The sequence below is a fragment of the Elephas maximus genome, chromosome 13 (assembly GCF_024166365.1).
Source record: "Elephas maximus indicus isolate mEleMax1 chromosome 13, mEleMax1 primary haplotype, whole genome shotgun sequence".
Lineage (NCBI taxonomy): Eukaryota > Metazoa > Chordata > Mammalia > Proboscidea > Elephantidae > Elephas > Elephas maximus.
The window spans coordinates 105,220,767-105,238,007 of NC_064831.1; the positions used below are offsets into that span (position 1 = coordinate 105,220,767).

At 42.8% G+C, this 17,241-nt stretch overlaps 1 protein-coding gene across 5 annotated transcripts in view; it reads right to left on the minus strand.

Moving 5' to 3' along the window:
* The window catches only part of HERC2 (HECT and RLD domain containing E3 ubiquitin protein ligase 2), a 316,687-nt gene that overhangs the window by 120,357 nt on the left and 179,089 nt on the right, over positions 1-17,241 (minus strand). For all 5 annotated transcript variants that reach the window (XM_049906042.1, XM_049906045.1, XM_049906044.1 and 2 more), the window contains exons 44-51: positions 17,086-17,224; positions 15,731-15,874; positions 13,918-14,060; positions 6,816-7,083; positions 6,532-6,668; positions 5,902-6,000; positions 1,681-1,849; positions 1,453-1,578 (exon numbers count right to left, since the gene is read on the minus strand). In XM_049906042.1, coding sequence (XP_049761999.1) covers positions 1,453-1,578; positions 1,681-1,849; positions 5,902-6,000; positions 6,532-6,668; positions 6,816-7,083; positions 13,918-14,060; positions 15,731-15,874; positions 17,086-17,224 — 1,225 coding nt within the window. The remainder of the gene's footprint in view (positions 1-1,452; positions 1,579-1,680; positions 1,850-5,901; positions 6,001-6,531; positions 6,669-6,815; positions 7,084-13,917; positions 14,061-15,730; positions 15,875-17,085; positions 17,225-17,241) is intronic.

Sequence of the window (17,241 nt, forward strand, 5' to 3'; positions counted from 1 at the left end):
TTTCTTTTAAACATATGTACTAAGACACTTAGAGATGAAATATGATGCCAGGGCTTATCTTCAAAATAATCAAGAGAGGGGGTTACAAACGAAACAGTTTGAGCCATGAGCTGCCAATTTATGAAGCTGGGTGGTGGACACACAGAGGTTCATTACACTTTTTTCTCTACTTTTGTATATGTTTGAAATTTTTCACAATAAAAAGTTCTGATTTTGTAGTTATACCAAGTCAAAAACCTCCATTTAGTTACTTTTGGTATCTTAAGGAATAAAACCACATTAATAATTACATTAAGACTTCTCTTGGCCTTTGGTAAGACCAATCTGCTACTCAAAACCTTAACTGCTAAACCCAATAATTCATTTTGAAAATTTGTCTGTTTTAATGTAAAGATTCTAAAAATCTCTTAAGCAAAGAAAATGTTAAATACAGTAAAATATTAAATAAGCCATTTGCTCTTATGTAAGCCAAAAAACACTAAAACTCCCCCCCCCACCCCCGCCCCAAGGAAGCACCACTATTGTGGTCATTCTCTAATCTAAGCTGTTGGAAATAGAACTTTCTACCAGGCTGAAAAAAGGATCTCTTTATGACATCAAAATAGTTTAAAGAAAAAACATATGCATATTTAATTATTTCTCATGTAATTGTTAAAGCGGACATAATGCACCTTATAAAGTGTGCTATATGTTTAGACTCTCAATAATTTTATCTCATTAAATACAACCTGAGAACAATTTTGTAATCTCTAGCTCCTGAAACAACAGTTCAGTTTCTCCACACTTCTATTTCTTAAGTCCAGTTCCAAATGTTTACACAGCATGAGAATGAGAGAAGCAGTCCCTGACAGAGGGAGCTTTACCCAATACTCAGCCATGTCTCTGCATTGTAAAGACAGGCCCTCGAGCCAAACAATTTACAGAGCACCAACATCAGACAAGGGCACTCCCGTGACTGTAATAGATTAGGATAAAAACAAGACCACTCCCCTTAAACGTGTCTGATCAAGTTCAATTACAGTCCAAAACTCAGAGCTATCCTGGCTAATCTGAATTATCTCTGCTTCTTTCCAATCGTAACATTAGCCTCACTTCATTCTTTCTGCCTTCTAGATAAGATTTATTAAGATACCCAGTGACAGACTGCCCCCCTTCCTTGAACTCTCCCCAAAGTCACCTAACACAAGCCGAGTTAGTCTTTTCTCACACCTTCTAATGGGGATGCCCAAATTTCCCAGGGTATGTGTCCTCCCGCACTGCAATGAGGTAATAAACTTGACTTTCGTCAACAACATGTGGCCTCTGTCTACAGGACACTGACAAGCAAAACAAAACACCATCATAAGGTTTTCTTCACACATTTTTTTCTTACCCTTATATATAAAACCTTTTCAATTTACATTAGTTAATGAAAAGCTACCACTTGGAATTTTTTTGCCTAGCTAATATTACCTTTCACAACCCCCACGCTTTGATGAGTTACAGATCCCCACTTGTATTTTGGTGTAGTAACTGAAGTTTTGACCCGTACTTTATCACCAATCTTGATGTGAGAAGGAGAACTTGGTGGTGGATAGCCTAGAGATTTAAACGATAAACGCACTACAATTAGCACTCAATTCTGGGAAGTGTGTCTCTAATTAAGAAAAGGCAAAAGAACTTACTAAAGAATGTACTCACCTATAAGTTCAACGTGAATATACCTAACCCAGTAAGTGCCTCCTTTCTGCTGCCAATCACACTGCACATTGAGGTCATGTAATCCATCTCTATCCAGTTTGATAACTTTGCCCACATCACCTTCACACACTTCTTCATACGTTCGACAACATCTAACCATCATTCCCACCTACAGTAAAAATTAAACAAAAAATCCAGTCTTGTTTACATAGATAAAATGAATGATTGTAAGTAACACTGTATTATTCTTCAGAAAGGATTTCCTCTAGCACCAGAAGGGCTCTAATACCATTTTATACTAAATGCAGCCATAGGTCACTAGAGAGATGGCTGGCTCTATGCCTGGGGTAGGAAATACACAAGATAAATCCCTATCAACTTATGACATAAAGGAAGGGAGCTATCAATTATTAATGGGTTCACTCTAAATGACAATTTGATCAAAAGGAATAAGGACTGCAATAGCTAAAATGCACCAAATGCTTAAAAGTTAGTATCTATAATGTTACTCAATAAAACAAAGCTTCCTAGTCATTTGTGTGAGTAGGGCAATAATTCCTCACTCTGAAAATTGATAAAGAGGAAAAAAAATTTTATTCTGCCTTTCCTGTACAAACTGTATTACAAAGGATAACCAGAATTAATGACCACTGCCCGGTCCTGAGCCATCCTTACATCCTTGTTATCCTTGAGCTCATTGTTGCAGTCACTGTATCAATCCACCTCGTTCAGGGTCTTCCCCTTTTCCACTGACCCTGTACTTTACCAAGCATGATGTTCTTCTCCAGGGACTGATCCCTCCTGACAACATGTCCAAAGTATGTAAAATGCAGTCTCGCCATCCTTGCTTCTAAGGAGCATTCTGGTTGCACTTCCTCCAAAACAGATTTGTTTGTTCTTTTGGCAGTCCATGGTATATTCAATATTCTTCGCCAACACCACAATTGAAAGGCATCAACTCTTCTTCGGTCTTCCTTATTCATTGTCCAGCCTTCACATGCATATGATGCGATTGAAAATACAATGGCTTGGGTCAGGCGCACCTTAGTCTTCAAGGTGACATCATTGCTTATCAACACTTTGAAGAGGTCCTTTGCAGCAGATTTATCCAATGCAATGCATCTTTTGATTTCTTGACTGCTGCTTCCATGGCTGTTGATTGTGGATCCAAGAAAAATGAAATCCCTGACAACTTCAATCTTTTCTCCACTTATCATGATGTTGCTCATTTGTCCAGTTGTGAGGATTTTTGTTTTCTTTATGTTGAGCTGTAATCCATACTGAGGGCTGTGGTCTTTGATCTTCATTAGTAAGTGTTTCGATCTTCATTAGTAAGTGCTTCAAGTCCTCTTCACTTTCAGCAGCAAGGTTGTGTCATCTGCATAACACGGGTTGTTAATGAGTTTTCCTCCAATCCTGATGCCCTGTTCTTCTTCATATGGTCCAACTTCTTGGATTATTTGTTCAGAATACAGATTGAATAGGTATGATGAAAGGATACGACCCTGATGCACACCTTTCTTGACTTTAAACCACTGAGTATTCCCTTGTTCTGTCCAAACACTGCCTCTTGATCTATGTAAAGGTTCCTCATGAGCACAATTAAGTGTTCTGGAATTCCCATTCTTTGCAGTGTTATCCACAGTTTGTTATGATCCACACAGTCAAATGCCTTTGTACAGGCAATAAAACACAGGTAAACATCCTTCTGGTATTCTCTGCTTTCAGCCAGGATCCATCGGACATCACCAGTGATATCCCTGGTTCCATGTCCTCTTCTAAAACTGGCCTGAATTTCTGGCAGTTCCCTGTCGATATACTGCTGCAGCCGTTTTTGAAAGATCTTCAGCAAAATTTTGCTTGCGTGTGATATTAATGATATTGTTCTATAATTTCCACATTTGGTTGGATCACCTTTCTTGGCAATAGGCATAAATATGGATCTCTTCCAGTCAGTTGGCCAGGAAGCTGTCTTCCATATTTCTTGGCATAGGTGACTGAGCACCTACAGCGCTGCATCTGTTTGTTGAAACATCTCAATTGATATTCCATAAACACATGCAGCCTTGTTTTTCGCCATTGCCTTCAGAGCAGCTTGGACTTCTTCCTTCAGTACCATCGGTTCCTGATCATATGCCACCTCTTGAAATGGTTGAATATCGACGAATTCTTTTTGGTATAATGACTGTCTGTATTCCTTCCATCTTCTTTTGATGCTTCCTATGTCATTTAATATTTTCCCCATGGAATCCTTCACTATTGCAACTCGAGGCTTGAATTTTTTCTTCACTTCTTTCAGCTTGAGAAATGCTGAGCGTGTTCTTCCCTTTTGGTTTTCCATCTCCAGCTCTTTGCATGTGTCATTGTAATACTTTACTTTGTCTTCTGGAGAGGCCCTTTCAAATCTTCTCTTCAGTTCTTTCACAACCTGTGTTTTAGCTGCTTGATATTCAAGAGCAAGTTTCAGAGTCTCCTCTGACATCCATCTTGGTCTTTTCTTTCATTCCTGTCTTTTCAGTGGCCTCTTGCTTTCTTCATGGATGATGTCCTTGACGTCATTCCACAACTCATCTGGTCTTCGGTCACTAGTGTTCAATGCATCAAATCTATTCTTCAGATGGTCTCTAAATTCAGGTGGGATATACTCAAGGTCACATTTTGGCTCTCGTGGGCCTGCTCAGATTTCTGAGGTGGCTATTAAGGAATTAATACCGGATTTCTGAGGTGGTTATTAAGGAATTAATACCGGATTTCTGAGGTGACTATTCAGGAATTAATAATTACTTTGTTGGGTAATGTTCGGAAACAGTAATATCATTATGCTAAAATAAAACCCTTTATTAGAGATACACACTGACATTTACAGGCGAAATGAGACAATGTCTGAGACTTTCTCTGAAATAACAAAAAACTGAAAAAAGAAAGGATTTGAGATGGATACAGGATGTCATAAATTATGTACCCCCAAAAATGTGTGTATCAACTTGGTTAGGCCATGATTCCCAGTATTCCGTGGGTGTCCTCCATTTTGTGACTGTAATTTCATGTTAAAAGGATTAGGGTGGGATTTTAACACCACCCTTACTCAGGTCACCTCCCTGATCCAAGGTAAAGGGAGAGTCCCTGGGGTGTGGTCTGCACCACCTCTTATCTCTCAAGAGATAAAAGGGAAGCAAGCAGAGAGTGGGGGACCTTGTATGACCAAGAAAGCAGTACCAGGAGCAGAGCACGTCCTTTGGACACCGGGTCCCTGAGCCTGAAAAGCTACTTGGCCAGGAGAAGATTGAGGACAAGGACCTTCCTCCAGAGCCAACAGAGAAAAAGCCTTCCCTTGGAGCTGACACCCTGAATATGAACTTGTAACCTACTAGACTGTGAGAGAATAAACTTCTCCTTGTTAAAGCCATCTGCTTGTGGTATTTGTTACAGCAGCACTAGATGACAAAGACACAAATCAAACCCAAAACCCACGGCCGTCGAGTCGATTCCGACTCATAGTGACTCTATAGGACAGAGCAGAACCACCCCGTAGTTTCCAAGCAGCGCCTGGCGGATTCAAACTGCCGACCTTTTGGTTAGCAGCTGTAGCTCTTAACCACTATACCACCAGGGTTTCCGACTAAGACACAGGACTACAAAAAGCATACCTAGATTTAAAAAATTAGTTGGCAGTTGAGAATGACAGAAGAGAAACAAGCAAGAACGGATACAAAGGTGTCAAAATGAGGCAATCAAAAAACGAGCTCCTGTGTGCCATGTCCACTATGGACAAGCCACACTTGTGCTCTAAAGCTCTAGGCTCCTTGAAGGTGCGATGATAAGTCTTCTCTGGTCACACAGGCCTCTTGCCAGGTGCTAAGCACACAAACAGGCCCTTTGCCAGGCCTCTGATTTTCCCCAGCAAGCTGCGTGCTTGTCCAGCTGTCTGCACCAGCCCAGTCTCTGCACCTTTTCAACAGCCACCTGATTCTAAGCATGCCCATCCCACCTCTCCCACTGACCCTTTTACTCCACCCTGGTCGTTCTCATTTCCCTTGTACACATCACCCACTAATATATGATAACAATTTACTTGTTACATTTATTATCTGCCTTCCACCATTAGATTGTAGTAGGTTCCATGAGGACAGGGGCCTTTGTTCACTATGAGCACACGGTAGATGCTCAAATGTTTGCCAAACGAACAAATGCTCAGGCTGCAGCTTAACACGATTTACTCACCTGAATATTTTCTCTCACATACACAGCGTAATCATCGTTACTTAAGAAATCAGCTCTTTTTTTGTAAGTCTGGCTCTCTGTTACAACAGCACCAACAGACTACAAAAGATACATTTCAAAAATGATAAACTTGATAAACCCACTTAAAAAGTTTATGAAATCTATTAATATTAAAGATATCAAATATTATATATTCTTATTATAAAATTTTTCACTAAGAAAAGATTAATAGTAGTAACACAGAATGCAGAAATGAATTTCTAAAATAACAAGTATAGAAAATTACCAAAGCATTTCCAACACAATCCTATGAAACAATTTACTCAAAAACACCTTACTCAGAAATTAATGTGTCAACAAACACAATTTTTTAATAAATTATCTTCTAATGGCCATCCAAAATCATTAGTTGTTTGAACCAGGGTCTTTTTTAAAGCAAAATGCACTTAAGACATAATCACTTCAAAAGTGAAACAAAGAGCTATTTGTTCTGCGGCCAGAAAGACAGTAGCTAGAATGGCAGAACAGTCCCCAGTAGATATGGTTAGTTCTTTCAAGGGTCAGAGAAAATTCACACACACAGCACGCAGAGCAAAAGCGAAGACGGAGGACAATAACACAGACACTGACCATGGGATACGCCGCATCGTCGACATCCTCCACCATCTCCTCATCTGAGTACTCGTCAGACACTGTGTCTGCATCCGAGAGATCGGTGATCTGGACATCAGAGTGGTCCAGCAGCCACCCAACCAAGGCCTCGACACCTTTGAGTAAACACACACAGGCACTTACTGGATGCAGTAAGGGTGAGCACAGCTGGCAGGTGTTCTTTTATTACTATTTAAGTGTGAATGTAGAAGTAAACAACAGTCAGCCCATTAAATGTAACACCAATAAGGAAGGTCCGATACCAGGCAACCCAGAAGCAGTTCCAGAAGCTCCAGTGAACGATTTCAGTGCAAACTCAATGTTTCTTCTAGGAAACCCCATTTCCATGAGCTGAACGATGATGGGGAGAGCTGGGACGGGCGACTGCTTGCGCTTCCTCACTCTGCTGGGGCGTGCATGCTGCGCTGTGACGGGTGTCGTGGCCTCACTGGAGCTGCAGTCCTCACATGTGGGACTTGATGGATGCGTGGACTCCACAGCTAAACACTGGCACACGGCCAGAGCAGCGGCCTGGGGGCGTTAAGGGCCATGGGTGAACTTTATTAAATGCATACCGTGACTTTCTACTATGAACTACAGTAGAGAAGAGCAGAAAACCCATACTTACATACATACTTTTAAATCAATTGATAAAACATGTAGGAAAAGACAAGCTTCAGAGTTTAATGCAGAGGTAAGATCTGGCCGTCAAGTAACCTGTCTGACAGCTTCAGCAGACAGAGAACTTGGTAAACCAGCCCACTGTTAACACCTTAGCTCTGAGGCCGAAAGAGGCTCTGAGCAGGGAGTGGGTAAGCAGGCCCAGCATGCCAGCAACCATGCCCAGACCCCCAGCTGTGCAGGAGGCCCTGCAACACTGACCACAGGTTATCTGCTTCCTCCCTCTCTAAGACAGGCCAGAAACAACACAGGACTCACTCACGTGCCACCAAACAACCCTCAGTAACCAATCTGGGCATTAATTATTACATAAAAAAATAAAGAAAAGTATACAAGGTGAGAAATTAATTGCAATGAATAACACACCCAAGTGCATCACCATATCTGCAGTTGGGGATAACTGACTATTTTTTAAAACTGGACTGTGAGGAAACAGTGAGGAAGAAACAAAGGGTACCTTAGAGCCTTCCAGTGCCCAGGATGGGCGAAAGCCCAGGGTTTTGCTGTGAACTCTGAAGTGACAGGTCACCTTAAAATCTTACCATTCAAAGCGAGACTCAACTAGGTGTTCTGGTATCAGGGAGCTGGGATGTATCAGACTAACCATAATAATTACAAACTCCAGACAAAATATTTAAAACACAAAACAAAACAGTTTGTAAACACTACAGTACAGCCAAAAGCAACAGAAGTTGGAATGGGCAGATGCCTTGGCACAAGGGAAGTAAGCAGGCCCGGCCCAACCATGAAGCGGCAGAAAACAGCAGTGCCAGTGGACTGCAGCCAGGGGCAGGGCCCAGGCCTGCCACAGCCATCAGAGAGTGAGGAAGAGGATCTTAGAGAGACAGACGACAGGGCAAAAAGCCACCCCGGAGTCCCTGGCTGATTGTAAAACCATGTGTGCACGAGACTTTGAAGAACCCAGCGTAAAGGACCTGCTGGAAGACTAGGCAGGTTTTTACACCTGCCCAGGGCTGGGGGAACACTGTCTGAAGTTCAAGTCTCACCAAGTTGGGGGAAGAGATGTGAAGGTACCCATGAAAACCCCAGAAAAGTCATGTTTAGAATTTGGGGCCAAAAACCAGGATTAAGGGCAAAACAAAAAGAAAGCCTAAAACCAAGGTTCCCGGGATCCAAGAGCTCTGCCAAATATATAACCACCTGCTAGAATAAACTCAGTATTCTTCAAAGGAAGCTGACAGAAACCAGAGCCAATACAATGTAATATCCAAAAGGTCCACAATACAATAAAAATCATTAGATATGTGAAGAAGAACCAATGAATAATTTACTATAATGAACACAAGAAAATTCTGAATAATAGTAGAGTAGCAGGTGACCTAGAAGTTGGAATTAGCCCACAGGAGATTTAACGTAGCCATGGGAGCCCTGGTATTGCGGTGGTTAAGAACTATGGCTGTTAATCAGATGGTCAGCAGTTCGAATCCAGCAGCCCCGGCTGCTCCCTGGAGACCATGGGGGCAGCCCTAACATCCTACAGAATTGCCATGACTCGTAAGCTGTCGGGAGGCAACGGGTTTCTTTTCTTGGATGGTGCAAATGATTAACACACTCAGTTGTAACCAAAGGCTCGAGGTTTGAATCCACCTAGAACCGCACTGGAAGCAGGGCCTGAAGACCTCCTCCTAAAAATCAGCCACTGAAAACCCTACGGGTTAACGAGGGAGGACAGTTTGGAAAAGGAGGGCAAGAACGGTTGTGCAACTTGAAGAATGTAATCGATGTCACCGAATTGTACACAAATTGTTGAATTAGTGTATGTTTTGCCGTGTATACCTTCAACAATAAAACAATTCATTTTCAATTAAAATTAATTAATCGAAAGAAAGAAGACCCTATGGTGCTCAGTTCTACTTTGACATACACAGGGTCACCAGGAGTCAGTCACCTCAAGGGCAGCTGGTTATTGACATTGTTGTTCGGTGCTATCCAGTCTGTTCCGACTGGTAGCCACCCTACGCGCAACAGAACGAAACACTGCCCAGGCCTGCACCATCCTCACGACACTTGCTATACTTGAGCCCGTTGTTGCAGCCACTGCGTCAATACATCTCTTTGAGGGCCTTCCTCTTTTTCACTAACCAGGTACTGGTTCCGCCTACAAAATGTCCAAAGTATGTGAGACAAACAGTGAGCATTCTGGCTGCACTTCCTCCAAGACAGATTTGTTCCTTCTTCTGGCAGTCCACAGTATAGTCAACATTCACCACAAACACCGAAACGGAAAGGCATCAATGCTTTGGCCTTCCTTATTCATGGTCCAGCTTTCACGTGCATATGAGGTAACTGAAAACACCATGGCTTGGGTCAGGCACACCTTAGTCCTTAAGTGACATCTTTTTTTTTTTTTAACACTTTAAAGAGGTCTTTTGCAGATTTGCCAAATGCAATGTGTCTTTTGATTTCTTGACTGCTGCTTCCATGGGCACTGACTGTGGATCAAGTAAAATGAAATCCTTGACAACTTCAATCTTTTCTCCTTATTGCTTATTGGTCCAGTTGTGAGGACTTTTGTTTTCTTTATGTTGAAGTGTAGTCCATACTGAAGGCTGTGGTCTTTGAACTTCATCAGTAAGTGCTTCAAGTGCTCTTCACTTTCAGCAAGCAAGGTTGTGTCATCTGCATAACGCAGGTTGTTAATGAGTTTTCCTCCAATCCTGACACCTCGTTCATCTTCATACAGTCCAGCTTCTCAGATTATTTGCTCAGCATACAGGTTGAGTAAGTATGGTGAAAGGATACAACCCTAAATGCACACCTTTCTTGACTTTATCCCCTCGTTTTGTTCAAATGAGCGCCTCGTGGTCTAAGTATAGGTTCTACACGAGCACAATTAAGTGTTCTGGAATTCCCATTCTTCACAACGTTATCCATAATTTGTTATGATGCACACAGTCAAACAACTTTCACGGTCAATAAAGCACAGGTAAACATTTTTCTGGTATTCTCTGCTTTCAGCCAGGGTCCATCTGACATCAGCAATGACATCCCTGGTTCCACGTCCTCCTCCGAATCCAGCTTGAACTTCTGGCAGCTCCCTGTAGATATACCGCTGCAGCAGCTTTTGAATGATCTACAGCAAAATTTTACTTGTGTGTGATATTAACAATATTGTTAGATAATTTCCACACTCTGTTCGATCACTTTATTTTGGAATGGGTACAAACCCAGATCTCTTCCAGTGGGTTGGCCAGATGGATGTCTTCCAAATTTCCTGACGTAGATGAGTGAACACTTCCAGCGCTGCATCCGTTTGCTGAAACATTTCAAACGGTCTTCCGTCAATTCCTGGAGTCTTGTTTTTGCCAACGCCCCCGTGAAGCTCAGGCCTCTTCCTTCACTAACTTGGGTTCTTGATCATACGCCACCTCCTGAAGTGGCTGAACGTTGACCAGTTCCTTTTGGTACGGTGGCTGTCTGTGCTCCTTCCATCTTCTTCTCACGCTCCCCGCTTCGTCTGTTATTCCCCCACAGAACCCTTCGGCACAGCAACCCCAGGCCTGAATCTTCTGTCCAGTTCCTTCAGCCTGAGGAATGCAGGGTGTGTTCTTCCCTTCCGGCCTTCTGCCCCAAGTTTCTGCACATTTGATTACAATACCTTGCTTCTCAAGCTGCCGTTTGAAATCTTCCACTCAGCTCTTTTACTCCATCATTTCTTCCTTTCACTTTAGCTACTTGACGTTCAAAAGCAACTTTTAGAGTCTCTTCTTACATCCATTTTGGTCTTTTCTTCCTTTCCTGTCTTTTTAATGACCTCTTGCTTTCTTCATGTATGAAGTCCTTGATGCCATTCCACAACTCATCTGTCTTCAGTCATTGGTGTTCAAATGCATCAGATCTATTCTTGAGATGGTCTCTGAATTCAGGAGGGATATGCTCGCGGTCATACTCTGGCTCTCGTGGACTTGCTCTAATGTTCAACTTCAACCTGAATATGAGCAACTGATGGTGTGATCCGCAGTCAGTCCCTGGCCTTGTTCTGATTGATGATGTTGAGTTTTTCCATCCTCTCTTTCCACAGATATAGTAGACTTCATTGCTGTGTATTCCATCTGGCGAGATCCATGTGTATAGCCACTGTTTATGTTGCTGAAAAAAGGTATTTGCAATGAAGTCATTGGTCTTGCAAAATCATGTCATGTGATTGCCAGCATTGTTTTTATCACCAAGGTCATATTTTTCAAGTACGAATCCTTCCTCTTTGTTTCCGACTTCCACATTCCAACTGCTAATAATTATCAATGCATCTTGATTACATGTTTGATCAATTTCAGACTGCAGAAGTTGGTAAAAATCTTCAATTTCTTTATCTTTTATCTTAGTAGTTGGTACATAAATTTGAAAAATGTTGTATTAACTGGTCTTCCTTAAAGGTGTAGGAATATTATTCTATCACTGACCTCACTGTATTTCAGGACAGACCTTAAAAGGTTCTTTTTGATGATGAACGGGACGCCATTCCTCTTCAATTTGTTATTCCGGGCATAGCAGACCATATGTTTGCCTGATTCAAAAGGGCCAATACCAGTCCATTTCAGTGCAGTAATTCCTAGGATATCAATCTTTATGAATTATGTCTCATTTTTGACAATTTCCAATTTTTCTAAATTCAGATTCACCCTTCATCCATTTCACGTTCCTGTTATTAATGGATGTTTGCAGCTGTTTTTCTCATTTTGGGTCGTGCCACATCAGCAATATGAAGGTCCCAAAAGCCTGACTCCATCCACGACATTAAGGTCGACTCTGCTTTGAGGAGGCAGCTCTTCTCCAGTCGCCTTTTGAGTGCCTTCCAACCTGAGGGGCTCATCTTCCAGCGCTGTATCAGACAATGTTCTGCTGCTCTTCATAAGGTTTTCACCGGCCAACTTTTTCAGAAGTAGACTGCCAGGTCCTTCTTCCTAGTCTGCCTGGAATCTCCTGTCCACCAAGGGTGACCCTGCTGGTATTCGAGATACCAGTGGCAAAGCTTCTAGTATCACAACAACTCACAAGCCACCACAGTACAACAAACTGACAGACATGTGGTGGAACTGGTTACTGGAAGTATGGTTTAAAACTTATAGTAAAAGATACAACAGGCGAAGAGATGGGAACTGTCCAGATAGAAAACTCTAAAAATGAACCAAATAGAAATATGAGATCTGAAAAATATAAAATCTGAAAAAAAAAATTTCTTAGCTCTAAACAAAGCAAAGGATCCTGACCTTGAAAACAAATCAATACAAATCAACTAAACTGATTAACAAAGAGAAAAGGGATTTTCAAAATAATAAACACAACCTCAATAATACTCAAACAGCTGTATAATGGAGTCCGGGGTAGGGAGGGTGGGGAAGAGAGCAGGACAGGAAACAGTATAACAATGAAAAAGTTTCTAAACCTGGTGAAGAAAAATCAGCCCGTACATGCAAGCAACTTACGCAAACCCCAAGCAGGACAAGGGAAAATCCACAGACACACACACAGGCAATTCTTAGTCAAACTGCAGAAACTAAAAAAAGATAACATTAAAAGGAGCCGGAGTTAAAAACAAAAACAAACCACTGCATACAGAAGAACAATGATAAGAATGATGGATGAATTTTCCTCAGAATCCATGGAGACAAAACAATGGCAGACCCTTACCAAAGACAACACCGCATCCTTCTTCATCGATCACCTTAACCCTCAGCATCATCCTACCCCGGATCTGGGTATGGCCTGCCCGACACACTCAAATTGCTCCAGGTCCTCAGAGAAACTTTCTGAAGCCATTGCCACCCTTGTGGCCACCCTAAATCAAACTCTCAATTCAAGGTTTTCAGACCTAACGAGTAAGTACTCTGAGTTCAGGCCAGTTCACTGATGTTACTAACTCTCAGAGAGGGCACTGCCACTCACCCTCTGCACCACTGCCATCTTCTGGGGCACTCACACTGCAGGTAAGCCCACCTCTGCAACCCCCCACAGCCCCCTATGGCCTCAAGACAGCTGTGGACTCACCCAGATCCCTATATTCCGCTCAGAGTTTTGGTCTCTGAGGAGTTCCACTAAGGTATTTTCTTCCCGCCGAACTGAGCACCAAAGGCTGTTCAGTTTTTTAATTTTTTTATGCAGGTTTTTTAATGCATCATGTAACAAGAAGGACTTTTTAAAACCCTCCGTGTTGCAAACTATGAAAATCCGCATCACTGTTAGGCCTGGTCAAGCACCCTCTGCAGCCCAAGGTGCAGCACAACTCAGCACCCCACGTGCACCAGCTTAGCAAGGCTCCCAAAGGCAATATAACAAGCACATCAGAGCATGCTCAAAAAGGGCTTCCGAATGAAGAAAACAAGTGAGCACCTGTGACAGTCCTAGATCTAAGGAGGCTCCCTCAAGAACATTTCCTGAAAAGAACACTATTCACTTCATGAATGTGAGCGTTTAGCACATGTTAAACCTTTGTTAGTTTTTTCAAACAATTTACACAAAGTCAAAAGAAGGTTAAACTTCAGCCCCTTCTAGTATTATAACGTTTATGCATCATGCATAAGTGTGGTTAAAGTCTAACTAGCCTTAAGAATTATTGTGGTGTAACATTCAAAATTCAGAATATATTCTTAAGAAAATACAAATCTAGAAAAAATGTTTCTATTTGAATAAATTGGGTTAAAAGCCATCAACCTTGCACAATTGTACCTCCAGTTCCTGTTTATCAAATATAGCCTTTACTGGAGATGGCTGGGTGGCTGATGCCAGTAACTGCTGCAAGAGGGTTATAGGGGGTTGTGGCCCTTCAGGAGACATGTCCCCAGTGTCAGGAGATGCAGCTGCTCCGTCATCTGAATTTAAAAACAAAATATATACAATATTATATCTTCAACCTCAAACATCTCTTTACTATTGCATTGTGCATATTAACCCCTGGTGACGGGATATGGCTCCTATCAAATCAAGTGCTGAACATCAAAATCTTCGAAACTCAGGCAGCAAATAAGAACCAGCCTCCCAGTCCCCGCTTTCTGGTCTCTGCCCTTTATCAGTTCATCTGTCTCTGAGCTCCAACAAAAGTCACTTCCCAGATGCCTGCCCTGTGTCCAGTTCTTGTATTATCTCTTTCTTAGTGTCCACTCATGGCTTCAGTAGCTCCTTCTACAGACACATTCCAAAATTACATTTCTAGCTAACTCTTGTTCATGGAATCATAAAGTGACACCAATTCAAAGGCATGTCATGTGGTCAGGATGTCTCTTTTGTCTGTTTTCATGTGAACAGCTTTAGATAAGGCCTTTAGGATTCTCCTGTTTGCCATGGTCCCTCTAATATCTACTATACTCTAAGCCCATTTCACACAATTTGCATGACGTTATCGAGTCTTTCAAAGTACATTAATGCTTGGTGGCAACTTCAACTAACCGTCCAGACCAGGGGTCAGCAAACTTTTCTTTAAAGTACTAGACAGTAAACATTTTAGGCTTACAGGTCACACAGCCTCTGTCGCAGTGACTATGCCATTACAGAGCGACCTGACAAAGATGGAATGTAAATGGATAGGTGTGGCTGTGTTCCCATAAAATCTTACTGATAAATACAGGCGGCCACAGTATTTATCAAACCCTGCTGCAGAGAGCTCTGTGTGCATATCCCGCTATGCCAAAAGTGCAGGACAGTCTCCCTGGTTCTGCTCTGCCAATAGCTACTCATTGGTGTGACCAAAGAAAAGCCCTTTCGGTTCTCTGGGCTTTAATTTCCTAATCTTTTATAATTACAAATTTATCTTTAAGGTCCCTACCATATCCAATACTGAATGAATCTGAAGTTTCTATCAGTTTATCTCAAACTTAGTGGCATGTTTAAAATTAAATTAAATTCACAATACCCTCTTCCTCTCGCTTTCATCGGCTCCATGGTAACCCACTGCATGGATACGCCATATAATAACGAACACTTAAGGTGTGTCCGGTTTCTCTAGGTAAGAACACCACCAACAAAAAGCTATCGTAAGCATCTGTACGCACCTATCTTCACACCTTTTCTGTGATAAATTCCCAGAAGACGACAACATGCTGGCCCAAGTCTGACACGTTTTCTCAAATGCCCCCCAGACAGCTGAACCAACTTTAATCCCACCTGCAATGTGTTGAAGCTGTGATCTTTGTGTGCATTCCAGTCACCTGAGGGTCCTGTTACAATGCAGATGCTGACCCTTTGGGTCTGGGTGCAGCCTGAGCACCCTCACTTCTAGCATGTTCCCGTGTGCCATCAATGCTGCTGGCCCATGGATCCTGTTCAAGCAGCAAGGCCTGTGAGTGCTCGTCTCTTTCCCTACCCACCAGACACTGTCAATCTTCTCTGTCTCATAGGGGACTCTGTAGCTCACTCATTACTGGGTGCGCATTTATAAGCCACTGATATTTCCCTTTATTAACTGCTTATTCATGTCCTTTGTCTTTTTTCTATTGGACTTTTTGCCTTTTTTACATATCTGTGAGGACTTATTTTACAAAGATACCTGTATGAGCAATTCCCATCTCCTGAACAGCTGGTTGGGACAAAATTTGCCGCAGTTTATCTTGATGGGAAAGCAGTGCACGACCCGCTTTCAGTATGTACAGCTTCAGCTGCTGGCATCGAAGCAGGTCCAGGTCCACTTGCCCTACAGGAGAAAGGAGTCCATGAGTTCTACCCGTGCTGCTGTCTGGCCTGGGGAAAGCACTCTGCTCCCGACACACAGCACCTTGTTACCTATTATGACTTCAGTCAAACACTTCCCTGGCTGCTGAAATTTCAACCTGATGCCTAAGTCACAGACAAAATAATTTCACCTTTTCTTCCAATACTTCTCTGAAAGGACTTCATGAGATACTAACTACAGACAGTTCTTTTATGAAAGTCATGGCAATCTCCTACAGTCTACAGGATCAAATGGCACATTTATGACTGTGGGCAGGAGGGCAGACAAAGGAAGCCATCCCAACCACAAAGCAGACAGCAGGCAGGGCCGGAACTGAAGGTGGGCAGCAGAGTCCAAGGCAGGGAACAGCCTGAAGCCATGGAAGTGGCACTGAGGGGAAGGCAGTGGGTGACGATGGGGAACTTTTGGGGATCAGGCTTAATCAACTGGCCTGCGGGTTTATTCACCATGACAGGAAGCAAGAAGAGAGCCAGCTGGCTAGTGGAGCGGGCAGTTGAATTCTGAACATGCTACAGTTTACATGCACACAAGCCTTCTAGTCAGAGATGCCCAGAAGGCAGACATGTGTCTGGAGCTCAGTGAGAGAGGTGAACTCGAGAGTCAGAGCTGAAGGTGGTCACCGTCATAAAAGTCGCAGCAGCCACCATGGGTACGGGTGAGACCCCACAAAAAGAGTAGACAGAATGAGCCAGAAGTTACAGGTGAACCCATAAGGATTCCCGAGGTCTAAGAATGGCCAGGGAGGAGAAATCCTCCAAGTGTGTGCCATGGGTGACGGTAAGACAGAGGAAAATCAAGGGGCAGTATTCCAGACTCAAAGCTCCAAGCATAGTGCCTGGGTCAGGGCCACAGGCTGAAGGTTAAGGGGAGAGAAGAGGACACGGGCACCTCTTTAACAGGCTGCTCAGAAGAAATGCAGCACTGAGGAGAGTAAGGGAGGGCTCTCGGGGGTCACTCTGAACATGGTATCGATGGCTGACTCATGCGATCCTGACGAACACTCCTATCACCAAGCATGATGTTACATTCCCAACCGTAACTCCAGAGACAGCAAGCCAGTCTGAACCCAAAGACCTGGGCAGTGATCAACTTGATCTGATAAAATGATAAGCATTGTCCAAGCAACACTCTTTAAGATTGCATCTGTTTCATCAGAAGGATCATGTACTAACCTGCAAAGGCCTGTTTAGGTGATTTCTTTATTTTGTGCTTTTCTAATTTGTTTCCTGCGAGGTTCACCAGCTGAGCCCAGACAGAGAGCATGGGCTCCGTGAATGGCAGGTTGGTCACACTGAACATCACAGCTGGGAGCTGCGGGGAAGGGACAT